This window comes from Physcomitrium patens, chromosome 1 (genome assembly GCF_059467195.1).
Source record: "Physcomitrium patens ecotype Gransden chromosome 1, ASM5946719v1, whole genome shotgun sequence".
Taxonomy (NCBI): Eukaryota; Viridiplantae; Streptophyta; class Bryopsida; order Funariales; family Funariaceae; genus Physcomitrium; species Physcomitrium patens.
In genome coordinates, this window is record NC_143410.1 from 27,308,660 (window position 1) to 27,323,954 (window position 15,295).

Consider the following 15,295-nt stretch of genomic DNA (forward strand, 5'->3'; position numbering starts at 1 on the left):
AAAATGATAGATCATTAGTCTTGTAAGTGATAGTACACAAAGTAGCAAGTCCAGTTCGATCTTTGGTCTCACGCTTTTCTTTTTAGTTAAATTCTTGTTCATATTTTGATTGATAAGTGGTTCTACAACAAGCTGATTTTTTTTTCTTTCTCTTTTTCTCCTTGTTTTCCTTCCAGCTTTTTGTTTTGTATTGTAATATGACAATATTTTAAATAATAAACCAGGACAGTGTTATCTTTAGGTTAATTATTTCAACAATAGAAAAATCAATATTTTGAGTGATTCTTGCAAGAAACAAGTGATACATGGATTTGAAAATAGTGATACTCTTATTTAAAATGGATGTAGATAATACTGAACTAAAGAATCTTTTCGATTTTTTTCATTTTTATTTAGTATATCTATTTATTTAACATGTATACTTATTAATTTGAAAAAACACAATATAAAATTATATTTAGTAACCACCTATGCAAGTTTTGATGCAGAATTAAACTTCAAATGATTCTTTAAATTTAATGATAAATCTAACTTGCTTAGTTATTTTGATAGTCTCAACCCTTGATGAATTGAAATTCTAACTATAAAAAACTAATGGTTTGTGACATATAAGGGATATATACAAAAAGAGAGTTTGTCACCTTATACAGAATAAAAGATGGTAAAATTTTCATATATATATATATATATATATTAATAATTATATAGTAGCTAAATTTCTTAAAATATACATGATCCTCAATTTTTATTTTATTTTTTATTTTTTATTCCTATCTTTTTAAAATGTCACAAAATTCTCTTACAACCATAGAAATATTAAAATTGTTACCAAGATAAGATTTTTTCAATTTATGTAACAATTAAAAATTAAAAAGTATAAAAAATATCCAAGCATATTTTTTAAAAAATAGATATATTTTATTTTACTTTATTTAGAATAAATCATATCTATTAGTTTTTTTTTGTCTTAATTGACAAATATGAATGTATGTAATAAATTTGCACTTATTAGATACAACTTCAAAAATTGCTGCAACAATTGTAATTTTTAATGTAAATCTTCTAAACTTTATCAAAACAAAATAAGTATTATAGAATTAACTTTCAGCTAATTTTTCAAATAAAAAAATATTTAATTTTTATTTGAAAGTAGAATTTTGTGGAGAAACTTTCTATTTATACTATTAGAAGAAAAAAAATCTAATATGCAATAGATTATATAATATTTGCATACAAATGTATACTTATGTCTTATAATTTGGTTTATTTCTTTAAATAGAAAAACAATTGCTACATTTAGTCTACTAACAAGAAAAAAACGATTGTAAAATAAAATTATTGATATAATCTAAGTTTTTTGCACATTAAGATTGAACACTTTATAAGTCATATTTTCAAAATTTTACATAATCCTTCTAATTTTAATCAAATTTTTCAATTAAAAGCACACAAAATTTATAATTAGTGGTTGATACATAGAATCAATTTTGATATGATATTTTAAATAATAAAAATAGTAGATGTAAAGAATTAGATTTTTTAATGTAGTTATAAAATCTAAAAAATAACACATTATATTATTTTAGAATAAAGTAAATCAATCATCTTGCAAAATAAGGTATTTAAAGAAATCATCAAAAAAATATTTTTTATTAGTTACATATCCAAGTTAGGCTTTGTTTCATAAAGAATGTAACATATTAAAAAAATTGGAAAACAATAATGGACCAACATCATTCTTGCATATTATTATTTAACTTTGAATTCAATGCAAGGACCCTAGAATTCACGAAAACTCAACGCGAAGGGAATTAGTCCTTCGTGCCGCAAGAAGGACCAATTCCGCATGAAGGAACAATGAAATCCGAAGGTTGATATACTGCTAATGTTAGTACATGCGAGGAGACAATTAAGAAGGGCTGAACTACTTCACCGCGAAAAAAACAAGATAAACAATTTATTAGTCAAACAAAGCTCATGTGAGATGTAGGTAAACGATAAATGAATCACCGATTGATCTGTTCACACGTCACATGAAAGGTAATTGTGAAAGGCAAGTACTGCAAATTGTGACAATCGAGACGACGAACATCACCCTGAGACGCCCATGACGATGGCTCGGGGCCTTGTTTCCTGATCGGTAATGCACCAATTATACGACGTGGTCTGCAGAAGCCGCTCCTTCAGATTCAATTGCTGCAGAATTGGACACCCCCAGGAGACGGAGTATGTGCATCGGAGGTCATCTCGCCAATTCTCCACGCCTTCACCTCTGCTTGAATCCCTCTGCACCTCTCCGCCTTCCGCGTCCCACTCGTCGAAGGACCCAAAACTACAAACCCAGCAAAAAAAAAAAAACAGCACCTTGATCTTTAGATTCATGGCTGGGTAGCCTCTAACAAGACAACCAACTCGACTCACATCACAGATGCTGTCAAACTCTTCGCCCTTGCAAACCTTTCATTCGCTCCACGCATGTGGTCACTAAACGGGGTCGCTTGACGTTAGTTTTCTCAGCAATTAGGGTTTGATCTCCTGTTACAACTGTCTGTGCTTTGGGCATTGTAGTGGATAACACAACAATCACATGAGTTTGAGTTGAAATTTGATTTGCAGCTAAGCTTTTCTTTGACAATATTTGTTGCTATTATGGATTGTGAAGAGATATTATATTGAATAGGGAATTCAATTTGTATCAAATTATCCTACTATTGCTTTTGATGCTACAAATGACAATGACTTGCATAAATAGATTTATGATTGTTCAAGTGGCAAGACATCCATAGAAGATGCAAGTCATGAATCTACTCCACATCTTCTTATGGCCCAAATATGGTGAATTTTGCGGTTTGCAACGATTTCCTAAATTTTCAAACTTAAATGGCATTTGAAGAAGAGCCATGTTTTGCCACAAGATTCCAAGGAGGACTATAAGTTTCTAGCTCTCCTATATCCTTTACTAGCTTCAATTGCCATTGAAATTTCATATGATTTCTCTAGTAGATGCACAAGCATTTTCATAACCATGAGAATTCTAATTCCTAATTATAATTGCTATACATTTGTAAAAGAACAAAATATTTAATTTGAGGATAAATATCTATATATTATATTGTTTCTATGAAAATTAAAAGTCACAACTTTTAATTTCTTACCACCATAAAGTTGTAAAATGATATGTGTATTAATGGAGTTATTATCAGTCTTACAATATAGAATTCCTAAAGAAGAAATCAATAAGCTTTTAAAATAATCTTAAAAACCATATTATGTAACATTGATTAAATTTAATTTTAGTATCTATTCAACTTTAGAAGATTAACATATAGACATATGAATGTGCAATACAAAAATGCAAAGACTTCTGTTGATTATCAATCTTATTTCTAAGAAGTACTTATCTACTTTAAAGTTAGAAGCTAATCTTTTGCTACTATACTTTTGTTAATGTGTAAGGCATATAATTTGAGCATTTCAATAAATTATCTTGTTTCCATGAAGAAGTTAAAGTTTTTAAATTTATAGTCTTTATTATTTTTACTACTTATGTATAAAATTACAAAATTTTGTGTATATTAACCAAGTTGCTATTATAGAATTATAATATGAATTAAGAAGATAAAAATTTAAATTATATTACATAGTCAAGTAATCAAAATAATCCTTAATACTATAGTATTAACATTGATAAAATTGACTCTCATATCTATGTAAATTTTAACAATTTAATTTGTATATAACAAAAATAAAGTAAAATAAAATAAAAATATATCTATAAAAGAATGTAATAAGTTATTCTGTAGGTTTGTGATTTTAAATTTATTTATTTATTTATTTATTTTTATAAAAACTTTGTAATTTCAATATTGCAATCTAATTCTAAAATAGTGTATACAATCTCTCTACTAAAGATGAATTTATAGACTTTGCCATTAAAGTTTGTTTCTTTGGCAATCTTTTGGAATTACTAAGAAAGGGAGTTTTAAATTTTGATATGATGGAAGATAAGCTTTCATTTGAATTTGTTTCATAGAAGTTTAAAGGCTCTTAAAAGAAATTTCTTATTACAATAAAATTTGATGCAAAAATTAATTAATTATTTTTATTTTTATCCTAAGTTTTTTTTAATTTTTTTTAATTTTAGAATTATCTTTGCTAAAAATTATCTTTTTATTAACAAGATTTATTCTTGGTTTGAAGAATAATTTTAGAAATTTTTGTAGGTGTCTTTAGAGGCTTTACATGAGCTTATAGAAAACATTAAAAACCACCCTATTCTTTTAAGAAATTGTAGAAATATTAGAGTTTTAATAAAATTTTATTTGGTTGTAGCTTTATTTAATTTTATACATAAAAGAAATAGTACTTCTCAAAAATTTATTACAAAGCTCTTTAATATTAGCACAAAATAACATTATTAATTATAAATTGTATCATGGTTGCAATTATATTTTTAGAAAAAAGCTACTGAAATGGCCAATTCTAATGAAACAATATGTGATTGCAAGTCATATTGAAAGTATAAGAAATTATGTTTGAGTTGGTGGCATTGTAGATGGTAATTATATTATGTTGGCAACAAATTCATATAATATAGCAAAGATTTTTATTTCAGAAAGAAATTTTATGCTTTAATTGCTATTATTATATATGACAAAATTAAATAATATTGTACATGAATGTTAATTTCTTAAGATCACGACATAACAGCAAAACATTGGTAAATACTAAATTCTATTTTTTTAAATGATTTATTATCAACAAGTAATTGAAAGAATATAGTTATTTATTTAACATTGCCTGTGCATCCATATATATTAATATCAAAAATTATATTTTTATGTTAAAAAGATCTTTAATTTTTTTTTTAAGGTCTATGCTTCCAATCTCAAAAAAAAAAAACACAACAACAACAACAACAACAACAACATGCAAATTGTATATTAAATAAAGGTATAATATATTTTAAAAGATGTATAATTCTATGATTATTACAATAAAACTTGAAATGATATAAAATTATATGTTTAGTACTTTGTTTAATACATGAAATTTAGGTAATAACACACAAAAGAAATTATGAGAAGAAAAGTTGTACAATAAGAAAAATATTTATTTAAATATTTATTTTAAATATTTTAATACTATGTAACAAATAATGGTTTTTTGTAGTGTGTATATGTGTGTGTTTATCTTAATTTATTAAATAATAATTATAATTTTAATATATCATATAATTTTCTTTATAATAGACAAAATGTAGTACAAAAACTGTGTGCAATATATACTATGCAACCAAAGCGATAGAAGTATATAATAGAATAAAATAACAATGTTGATACTAATGCACGTAAATTATTTACATAATATGTAAAAAATTATACAATATCAATAGAAACTCTTATAAATTCAGATATTACAAAAGTGTAAAAAATTAGTTTTTAAAAAGTTGTATACAATTTGTTTTTAATCCTAAAATGTAATTACTTATTCTTCTTATCTCAATAATATATTTGATGTTTTATTATATTTTTATCATATTTTTTATATTTCAAATATATTTCAAATATATATATGATTTTTATTAACACATCTTTAATTTTATATTACAAGTATTTTGTTATAATTTAAGAATAACTATTATTTTATAATAGAAATATCATGTTTGTTGTATACATATGTATATGCAATATTTTTTCTTTTACTTTTTCTTTTTTAAACTGAAGCACTTTGTATTTTATTGCAATTAGAATTCTAAATTCTATTTTTTAAACTATTACTTTTTGCAATATCAATTTCTTTTCTATTATTTTTTTTAATTTATGTACTTATCTGCCTATTGTCTTTTTTACCTCAATTTTAAAGAAAAGTGATTGTTTGATCACTTTACTTATTATTCTCACCAATTAAAATAATTGATTTTGTAAAGCTATCAGATATTTTTCTTATAGAAATTGAAGGTATTTGACAACTAAAATTAATACTAATAGAAGAACTTGGATTTAGAGCAAGAAAAAATGAGAAAATATTAGAGATTTTGAATTATATTGGTTTTTTTAATTGATTTAAAGATAAATACAAAGTATATAAAATAAGAGAAGAAGATACAATTAGAATCTAAGGAATTTATCTAAGATTATTAAAAAAATATCTTCAACTATATTCTTAGATTTTTTATAAATAGGATATACATAGATAACTTATTAAATATGATCAATTATAATTAATGATATCAAAGACATATAAAAAAAATGTCTTATCTTAGATTGCTTAAATGTTTATATTTTATTTGATAGAATCTAATCTATCTCTCCAGTATTCTCAATAGTATGATATATATATATATATATATATATATATATTTATGTTTTAATCAATTTATATGTTGTTTTTATAAAGTATAGGTTTTAACTACCATGCCTAAATTATTACATATAGAAATTAAAGTAAATTTCTTTATATATTTGTTTCATGTTTTTGTATTATGTATAATACTTATATTTTTCTAATTAAGTCAACAATAGAAAGTAAAATTTCTTATTTTAATTTTTTCTTAATACTTAATTTTACGAAATTCAAGCTTTAAAAAGTAAAATTATGTGCATGAGATTTATTATAATACTTAGTACTAAATTATAGAACTTGTATTTTTTAAAGACATTCATTAGAGTTGGAAAACAATTTTTTAGAAGTACAAGACTTAAAATTTCTAAAAAAAATTAACTCTAGATAAAACAATTGCAATCTTTTATCAATTGCAAAATATAAAACAATCTTTTAACAATTGGCATTGCAAAATACAAAATCCTCATTTAAAAACAAAAAAGACTTTGCAATAATAAAAAAATGACTTTACAATGCCAACAACAATATTCTATTCAAACAAAGTTTCTATTTTAGTAATACTCAACATTTATAGTAAAAATAAAATACCAACCCTCCATCTTCCATATTATTCACAAACTTTTGCAAAAAAAAACTTTTTAATATTAGCAACCACACTACACCAATGCAAGAATGCTAGAGTTACATTTATCTAGCAAGACACAATTGATTGCATTCATCCTTTTTTGGAACATTATTCCTTACTTCTTTTGCCTGCTCCAACACCCTCACGTATGTATGTATATATATATATATATAAAGAGATATTTTTGGTGAAATTGTTTTAAAAAAAGATAGCAAAGATAGCTTAAAAAATAGCAGCTACCAATGAGCCGTCAGCACTTCCTGCAAGTAACAAGTATCCGGTTGTCCCATAATGATTGCAAGTTATGTCGAAGCCAGCGAGCAGAACAGAGAGCTATTTCCTCACAAGGACTGGGAGTATGCACTTGCATGGTACGAGGACTACGTAGACTACTAAAGTTTACTTCAATAGGATTCGAAGGGTAGTGACTACTGAAATCCGTCTCTCGTGAGAGTTTGAACGTAGCTGAAACAGAACTGGGTTTCAAGCTCTTGATGGCTTACACTTTTCTGTACCCCCAAAAAATCTTGTAAACTGCCAATGGCATGTGAGCAGGTTCCATAATCATGTTCACTCTATTTCCAATACCTTAAAGCAGAGGTCAAAAACACAATTGAGTAACCAGCCACTCGATTAATGCATAAACGTGCTTTATAGGGTTAAGGCGACCTCACTTGAAAAAGAAATCACTCATCCAAATTCTGCTCCATTGAACAATCCACAAAACCATGTATATGCGTATGTAAACGCTAAACGGTGTGAACAAGAATGACATGATTAGGAAGAAACACACTCACAGCATCCAAGGTCTCACACATCACCACAATCTTAACACCTTTCACGGAGAACTGTGAGCCTTCAGCAACAACTCCATTCACCACTGTGCAGGCACACCCACATGCATGAGAAGTATCCAATTAGGTATCTATCAAATAACGAAGAGTTTTTGTAACTTGCAGAAAAATTATTGGCGACATCTGATCGACAATTCAAGGATGTTGATAGAACATGCCAATTGAATTCGAATAGAATTAATAGGGTTTGATGTAAACTCATGAATACTAAGGACCAAACGGAGTGGAAGAGACATGAAGCCATGAGGTATTTACATAAATTTTAGCTTCAGACCTCACCAATGCAATAGTCTGCGACATCAGTTTACTAGTTTAAGGAAGTGGAATGGGCTCCAACCGTAGAGCTTATTACCATGATGAGAAATATCCTGCTCATTCTACCCAAACTTTAGCTATTCAATGATGGAAATATTGTGAGCTTCGTTGCTTTTCTTCAGCGAATGTCTTCGTCTATAGAGAGCTACCAAAAATAAAATTTGCTGAGATGGAAATCAAATATCTCATAAATAAAATTCTGAGGTGAAGATGGTGAAGATATGATGCAAAAGCACATGGTACAACATAAGAGAAAATTACGCAACATTCCTACTTACAAACTTTGGAGCGCTGTAGAATAAGGAACTTAGCAAGGGGAGGAGTTTGTGATAGTGCCTTTAAATCCCTCTGTTAGAGATTGCTATTCATGCCCCTAATCAGCAATTTCGAAAGTTTTATGGACGATCGGATTGAAATGTTCCGGGCAGAGCGTGAAAAATTTCCGGAGCCGGTCGCCCTCATCCATAGAATACAGACGTGTGTTACAGACAATAGCTGCTAAACACTGGCATTCGCGAAATTCTCACTTTCATTAGAAGCATCGGAATACAAAAATTGGCGAGTGCTCTGAGAGTCGAACAAATTCTGCTGCGTGTCGCTCACCACGAAGTCATCCTCGCATCCAGTCACAAAACTCAATCTTAGGCCCAACACAAACAGTGGCTGCCTCATCACAAGCCTTTTGAATGGACTGCTTGGTTCGACCCAAACAACCCTCGACATCCATCACCAACTTCACCACGCTTGGCATCTTGTCGCCAACAATTTCAACCCCAATTCGCTACATACAGTCCCTCTCCCAAATCCCGAAAATTCTGGGCTGTATCATTCTCGCATGGCAATCCCACACAGTTATCAATGAAAATGTATGCTCTGACACAATCGCAGACACTCCTCGCGGTGTCTTGCATCTTTCGCTGAGTTCCTCGATTGAAAAACTCGCCATGAAGCTCCGGATGAGCTCTAAACCTAGGCACTGTTTGGATCTCATCTTGGCAGTATATACTTTTCATGATTGAGACTTATCTAAATATAGAATTGTGCCTTATTAGGATGATAATCAAAATCTGGTCCACATCGCCTCGAAAATGATTATCATATCCTTTTCCTCAAAATCGCGGCCCTGATGGCCCTAAAACCTGCAGACCTGTACAGTGAGCAAAAAGGAGGATCTTACTTTTGATCCCACACATCTGCAGAAATAACGTTTGGGATTCCTGAATCCTAGCAATCTATCACGCGCTGCACACTTGGATGCTCAAATTAGCTAAAATACATAATGTTCTCAATGGTGTCAGCTTTCTGATTTCATCACAGTCAAAATTAAAATGATGAGGAAAGTAGGGGTAGTATGCGTTTCTGGCATTTTTTTGGGGGTTGTTTATCATAGTATACGGAGGTACTAAGCTTTGCTTCAACCAATTGTTTCAACACAAGGACTTGGCTTTTCAACACGTGTGTCGAGCAAAATAAAAGTGTTTGTTGCGAAAATGCTACAACACATCCTGCAGAAAAGTAATCTACTTGCAAGCAATGCGAGAGTCGTGTTTACGAATTTAGCAATTGACAGGAACATCCAACTCAGACAGCAAGTGCGCTAAACTCCAAAACAAAAATTGATCATTAAAGAAGACAGCACAGAATGCAAGGTTAAAAACGGAGACTGCACCTTATTCTTGGATGTGCATCGTCACTAATATATTTTGCAAGAGAATGATGGTGATCATGTTTACAGTTCCACTTCCGACTTTGAATATTGACACAAATCTCACGACTCTTTGCATAACTGCAGAAAAATACTAGCTAACTGATTACCACCGAATCTCCAAGACCCTGATTCTACTGAAAGCTCCAGATTGAATTGGCAATGACCATGACCACTGTTTAACAGCCTCAGCCCTTGGTCTGCTCAATCTCCCTGGTAAAAAGGATTCCAAGTGAACAGATGATGTGACGTTTACACTGGCAACAGCCTGCTCCCGCAGAGTTGGCACTGGCCCATCCACCGCCATAATGGTCAAAGCTCTTCAGCTTTGTTAAAAGCCACTGCAAAAGAGAGGTTGATACGTGTCCAAGTTCTCACCTCAAGTTCCAGAGAACCACCAAGTTTACATTCTTTGTTACAAGGCTGCACAAACTTCCGTACTCGCCAGTATTCCCAAGACCTGTTCAAAGAAAATTCGTCGGTTCCAATTTTCGAAACAACTCTCACAGCTTCATCAATTATAAGCTTGGCCAAATATATATAAACGATTTCTACAACGCTAGTGATCCACACAGAATTTTCACTTTAAAACCCAGCTCGTTTCCTACGCAAACCATACAAAAGGAAGCTTTACCATTAATGAGATGGACCCCCATTCATATTAGAAGTCTGCTGATGTTGTTGGTGTTGAGGGTGCTGTTGCTGGTGATGATGGTGCTGTTGTTGCTGTTGAAGCTGGTGCTGTTGCATCAAGTAGGCATTATACTTGTCTATATTTAGAGGCTACACATTAAAAGAACACCAAACAAGACTTAGTGCCAAAGACACGAACGAATAGCACAGAAGTGTTGCAATAGACGGTTCACAACATTATGCTGAGCAAAGTTACTAGTAGATCTAACCTGCGTCATTTGCATTGGCTGATGTTGACGAGCCAGATAGGCATTATAGGGATCAATAACACCTGACGCTAGATAGCGAGGATCGTGCACGTCAACCATCGAGGATGCACTTGCCATAGAGCCATTGAGGGATGGCCCTGCATGGGATTGCATGGGCACCACTCCTCTTCCCTGTGCAGTTACTCCCATATCCATCATCATCCCGTGACTAAGCCCCATTGGCACCATCCCCATTCCCATCCCCATCGACGGCATACCTGGCATTTGCGGCATCTGCATGTGTTGTTGTAAGCCACCAGGCACCACCATTGGTGGCAAAGTCATACCTGTCCTCATTGATATCATCTGCATCCACCAGAATGCGAGGTTAGTTGCTCAGTTCGGCATAAGCACATTATGCCTACATAACCAGATCCACAAATCCGGCCTTTGCAGAAACATGAAAAGGGGAAAAATTTGGAAGACAGCAAATTGTTGAGATGCATTCTGCATAGCACATACCTGGAGCTGGAGCTGAAGCATCTTTAAGTACTCAATTGCCTCTTCCAGCATGGATGCTTTGTCAGTCTGAAACCACATATGTCACGTGGTGATCATGTGAACGATGAAAATTGAAACAATAGACACGAAGTTGGAAGTCACGAGAGTGATTTGAAATGAACTCGGCACCCTGGCAATAAACTTAGGACTGAAGAATTTACACACCTTGTTTGAGTTCGGTATAAGCTCTTGCAAGGCTCTCATCTTCTCGTTTATTCTATCTCGTCGCCGCTGCAACAATAAACCACCGAAAAATAAGTGGATGCTCACTGAAACTTCAGCCACTTAACTTAGAAGAGCATCACATATTCATGGGTCTCTTTCTCGTCAAAAAATTTATAAAGAATACGTGGAATATGCAAGACACTTGCATACCCTCTCTGACTGATTGTGGACTTCGGCAGCCCTGCTTCTTTTGGCTGTACTTCCACGACCAGTAACAGGCTTCTTTGTATCTATTGATTCATCTTCCCCATCCTGTAATTCAGAAGGCACAATGAAAACAATCAGTAACACTCAAGAATTAAATGCTATGAATACATTGTCTGTAAATTTGGTAGCCATTATATTAGCAGTCATGGTGAGCATGAACCATCATAAAGATCATTCTCAATCAATGACTCCTGTCACTCCCAGAACTCCAGTTTCCGCATCACATTGTCCTAAAGACTTACTTCACTCTGGCATTCGGTATCTTCCCTCTCACTTGACTTCCTTTTGTTACTTGTTGCGAACCCTTTTGGCCTTTCAGCGCTGGTCCCACATCCTCCTGAGGAAGATGTGATAGTAGGCTCCTGAATATCAGGATGCTGTGTAACATGCGACACTCCTTTTTCAGAAGAAGCTAGCACAGCGTCACTGGTCACACCTGAAATCCGGTAGGTTTCCTGGTCATTAAAAGTTTTTTTGCAATCTCCTTCGGATACAACATAATCTCGATCTTTCTTCGGTGATAAACTAGGTGCAGATTGCCATCTGCAATCCTTGATGCCATTACTCTGCTCCCTCTCGGTAACTCCAGGTTGCGTCTTCAACTCCTGCTGCGTCCCCGATGACCTCTGCCCTGCGGTAGTGGACTCAGCAATAGAAGATCCAGTGGATGTACACGCCTCCACGGTTGGCTTTCCAGTTTGATTCTGCTGCTGCTTAAATCGTGCACTGGGCGGAGGCACAGAGTTCATTCCTGTTAGACTATGCAAATTTGCTTTCATTAAGGCTGCAGGCCTCGAGAAATGGGAAAAATTCATGGACCCTGGCTTGTTGTTGGGTTGAGGAGTCTGCGTATTAACATTAGGAATCATCGGCTGAGTTCTGGGTGGTAACATAGGGTTGGAAGGGGGTGCCGAAGGAGGTGCTCTAGTGGTTGCCAAATTAGCTGTAGCGCACATATTGGAACCATTTGATGAATTGGGATGAGGTTGTTGCCATTTAGTAACGGAAGAAGGTTGCAAGGAGTGGATTGTACGCACTTTGCTGAATGCCTCAGCACCAGCCTGGGGTAGAAAGCCTGCCGCACGGCCCGCACCTAACAACATGGCCGTATCCGTAGTCGAAGCCCTATTCATTACAGAATCGTTCCCTGGAGATCCCAAATAAGAAGTACGTGCTGTCTTGGTGGATCCATGCCCAAAAGACTCTCTCAATAACTGAGTGTGGGAATCTGGAAGCTCTCCAAAAAAATCGGAGCAGTAGTTCCTCTCCAACGTATCATCCAGTGGATATTGCAACCAAGACACCATTTCGTCATGAGCAACATCGATGTGATGCCCAGGATGTACTTCCGTGGGTGCTTCATTCACCGCAGCCTCTAGTAAAGCATCACTCTTTGAAGTAACTGGTTTACCTGGGGTCACCCCATCTTCAGTTCCCTGACCACTACTCCAAGTCGTTGGATAGTTGGCCTGCCACTGTGGCTTGTTACATTTACTACTTTGCCCCTGCATCTTTACACTTCCATTATCATTCCCACCCGCTTCCAATGTATTTTGAACGGGTCTGTCACGCACAACGAGTGCATTCGGGGCGTGAGAAACAATCCAGAGTTTGGACTTTCATGCCTAAACTGACCACAGATGAAAAAGAAATGGCATGCTGTGAAATTAGAATAACACTCACACTTGACAAAAGTGACTCTTCCTTGACCTCACAAACTCTGCTTTCCCATACACTGGTCCATGGAAGTCATCTGACGGAATCAAGGCATCGAGCATATCGTCACTTCTATCCCACTCTGGCACACAGTGGTTCATAGTCTGATGACAACTGCATCAGGTCGCCAAGCCGGATTTCTCAGGAAATATGTTATCCTACAACTGTTACGTGATTTTCTATGTAATTTCCAAGGTTGATAATGTAAAATTTCCTGTGTAACTACTCACTCACATCAGATGGATCTCACGGTTGCAATCTTGTGTGACAGAACAACCTAGCTTGGTAAGTAAGAACCCCACGAGCTTTGATATACTACATCAAACAGCAGTATGCTAACCACAGCACTACACCTACAGCCTATCGCAAGATGAGAGAAAAAGACTCTGAAGACCAAGCCGCCATGAATAACAGCGACTTCGCTCTCAAATGACTGATGTTAAAACTTCGAAACTCACATTCATCTTCGAAGGGCCACTCCAAAACAACAAGGCCTCGTCACAGCGAAACGAGACCCATTTCTTCTTTATTTGAGCTGCTAGAGTCACAGTCACAACCTAAAATGCTGTTTATTCTCGGCAACGAACTGCTCAACTTGTCCCCAGCCTCAGACGAACCTTTCCGGCAGAGTGTTCGACAACCACTTCAGGATCAGATGAGCTGCGGCAGTCGCCTGCTTTCCTGTCCAGCACTTTCTTGGCGTTTGTTGACCACTAAAACACCTCCCGCAGGAGCAAATTAAAAAATAAAAATAAATAAAAATAAAATCACAAGACTTGCGCGGTGACCCAACACGGTATTCACACTCCCTCCACCGCCTCTGTCTCAAACACCGCCCTGAAACTCTATGTCGCAGCTGCCGCGCGTTCACAACTTCTCAACCCTCATCCAGCAGCACTACCAACGCATTTATCACATTCACCACGGCCTCAAATCAGAGCCAATCCACTCTCTTACCCTCTGGATTGCTGCAGCCTATTACATCTTCCCAAAGATCTTTCCCTCGCCTCAAAACAGCTGAATCTCCACTCTCTCTTCCGCGCATTACAACCTCCTCCCTCACCCTCCAACACCTCGCTCATCACATCACCCCGCGAAGCACACGCCTACAAAGACCCACCTCAACACCGACCCCACCCCTGCCTACCCCTAAAAAAATTCAAAAAAAAATAGAGAAAAAAGGAGAAGAAACCACATACACAACATAACCTCCTCCCTAATTCACCTCACCCAAACCCAACCACAAACACATACACCCCGAAGCTCCGAAGTTCGCCAAAACTCCACCGGTCTGAAACTTCGCCCCCAAAGTTCTTTGATGGCGTTGCAACCCATCGCAAGCCTTCAAAGAAACTGAGATTTAAAGCAGAGTGACAGAATCATGAGGAGCTTCTAAACCATAGCAACGACATCCTCGCCGCCTCCTTCTGTTCTCCGCTGTTCCTGCTCATTCCCGCGAGGATGCTGTGCGTCTGTGAAGTTGGCGATGTCGTAGTGAAAGATTGAGGATCCCCCTCTTCCTATACTGCAAGTATGCAACTGCTAGTCCATGTTATGTGGTGTGGCAATGGTCGTCTCTCTCGCGAGCAATAGCCCTGCCCTTGCATCCAGGCTTTGTGTTAGTGGTCTAGGTACCGCTTAAAGGAATACACTAGGCGGAGGAGAGAGGAGAGAGACGGACCTTTAAAGTGGGTAGGGGCGAAATCCTTCCAGCAGTGCAAGCGCAGGCCCCACTGGCGCAATCCCCACCCAAGCATTCTCCACATTACTAATCACCGAAGGTGTATATCGCATCACCCTTGGATATCACGGCTCTACCGAGCGAACGCCTAAAAATCTGCCCACGCCCAGACCCTTTGTC

The 15,295-nt window shown here is 35.0% G+C and overlaps 1 protein-coding gene and 2 long non-coding RNA genes across 6 annotated transcripts; all 3 read right to left on the bottom strand.

The window, feature by feature from the left end:
* Nucleotides 1-1,631: 1,631 nt before the first annotated feature.
* Nucleotides 1,632-3,470, bottom strand: LOC149989974 (uncharacterized). Its single transcript, XR_016505961.1, has 2 exons — nt 2,458-3,470; nt 1,632-2,332 (listed from the first exon to the last, which is right to left on the bottom strand). It is a non-coding gene; the product is annotated as an uncharacterized LOC149989974 (long non-coding RNA).
* Nucleotides 3,471-7,433: 3,963 nt separating this feature from the next.
* LOC149989975 (uncharacterized) lies at nt 7,434-8,309 on the bottom strand. The gene is made up of 3 exons (XR_016505966.1): nt 8,177-8,309; nt 7,768-7,850; nt 7,434-7,558 (listed from the first exon to the last, which is right to left on the bottom strand). It is a non-coding gene; the product is annotated as an uncharacterized LOC149989975 (long non-coding RNA).
* Nucleotides 8,310-9,784: 1,475 nt separating this feature from the next.
* LOC112286119 (uncharacterized) lies at nt 9,785-15,077 on the bottom strand. 4 transcript variants are annotated; one of them, XM_090255180.1, is made up of 9 exons: nt 13,893-15,074; nt 13,402-13,548; nt 11,961-13,281; nt 11,662-11,763; nt 11,452-11,517; nt 11,248-11,313; nt 10,747-11,091; nt 10,479-10,627; nt 9,785-10,304 (listed from the first exon to the last, which is right to left on the bottom strand). In XM_090255180.1, the coding sequence occupies exons 2-8, from the start codon at nt 13,533-13,535 to the stop codon at nt 10,481-10,483; spliced, it is 2,181 nt and encodes a 726-aa protein (XP_090111306.1). In that variant the 5' UTR covers nt 13,536-13,548; nt 13,893-15,074; the 3' UTR covers nt 9,785-10,304; nt 10,479-10,480. The 4 variants fall into 4 exon arrangements, with proteins under 4 accessions (XP_090111306.1, XP_090111308.1, XP_090111303.1 ...); XM_090255182.1 differs by lacking the exon at nt 13,402-13,548 and having other exon boundaries at nt 13,893-15,077; XM_090255177.1 differs by having other exon boundaries at nt 13,402-15,075.
* Between the last annotated feature and the right edge of the window lie 218 nt (nt 15,078-15,295).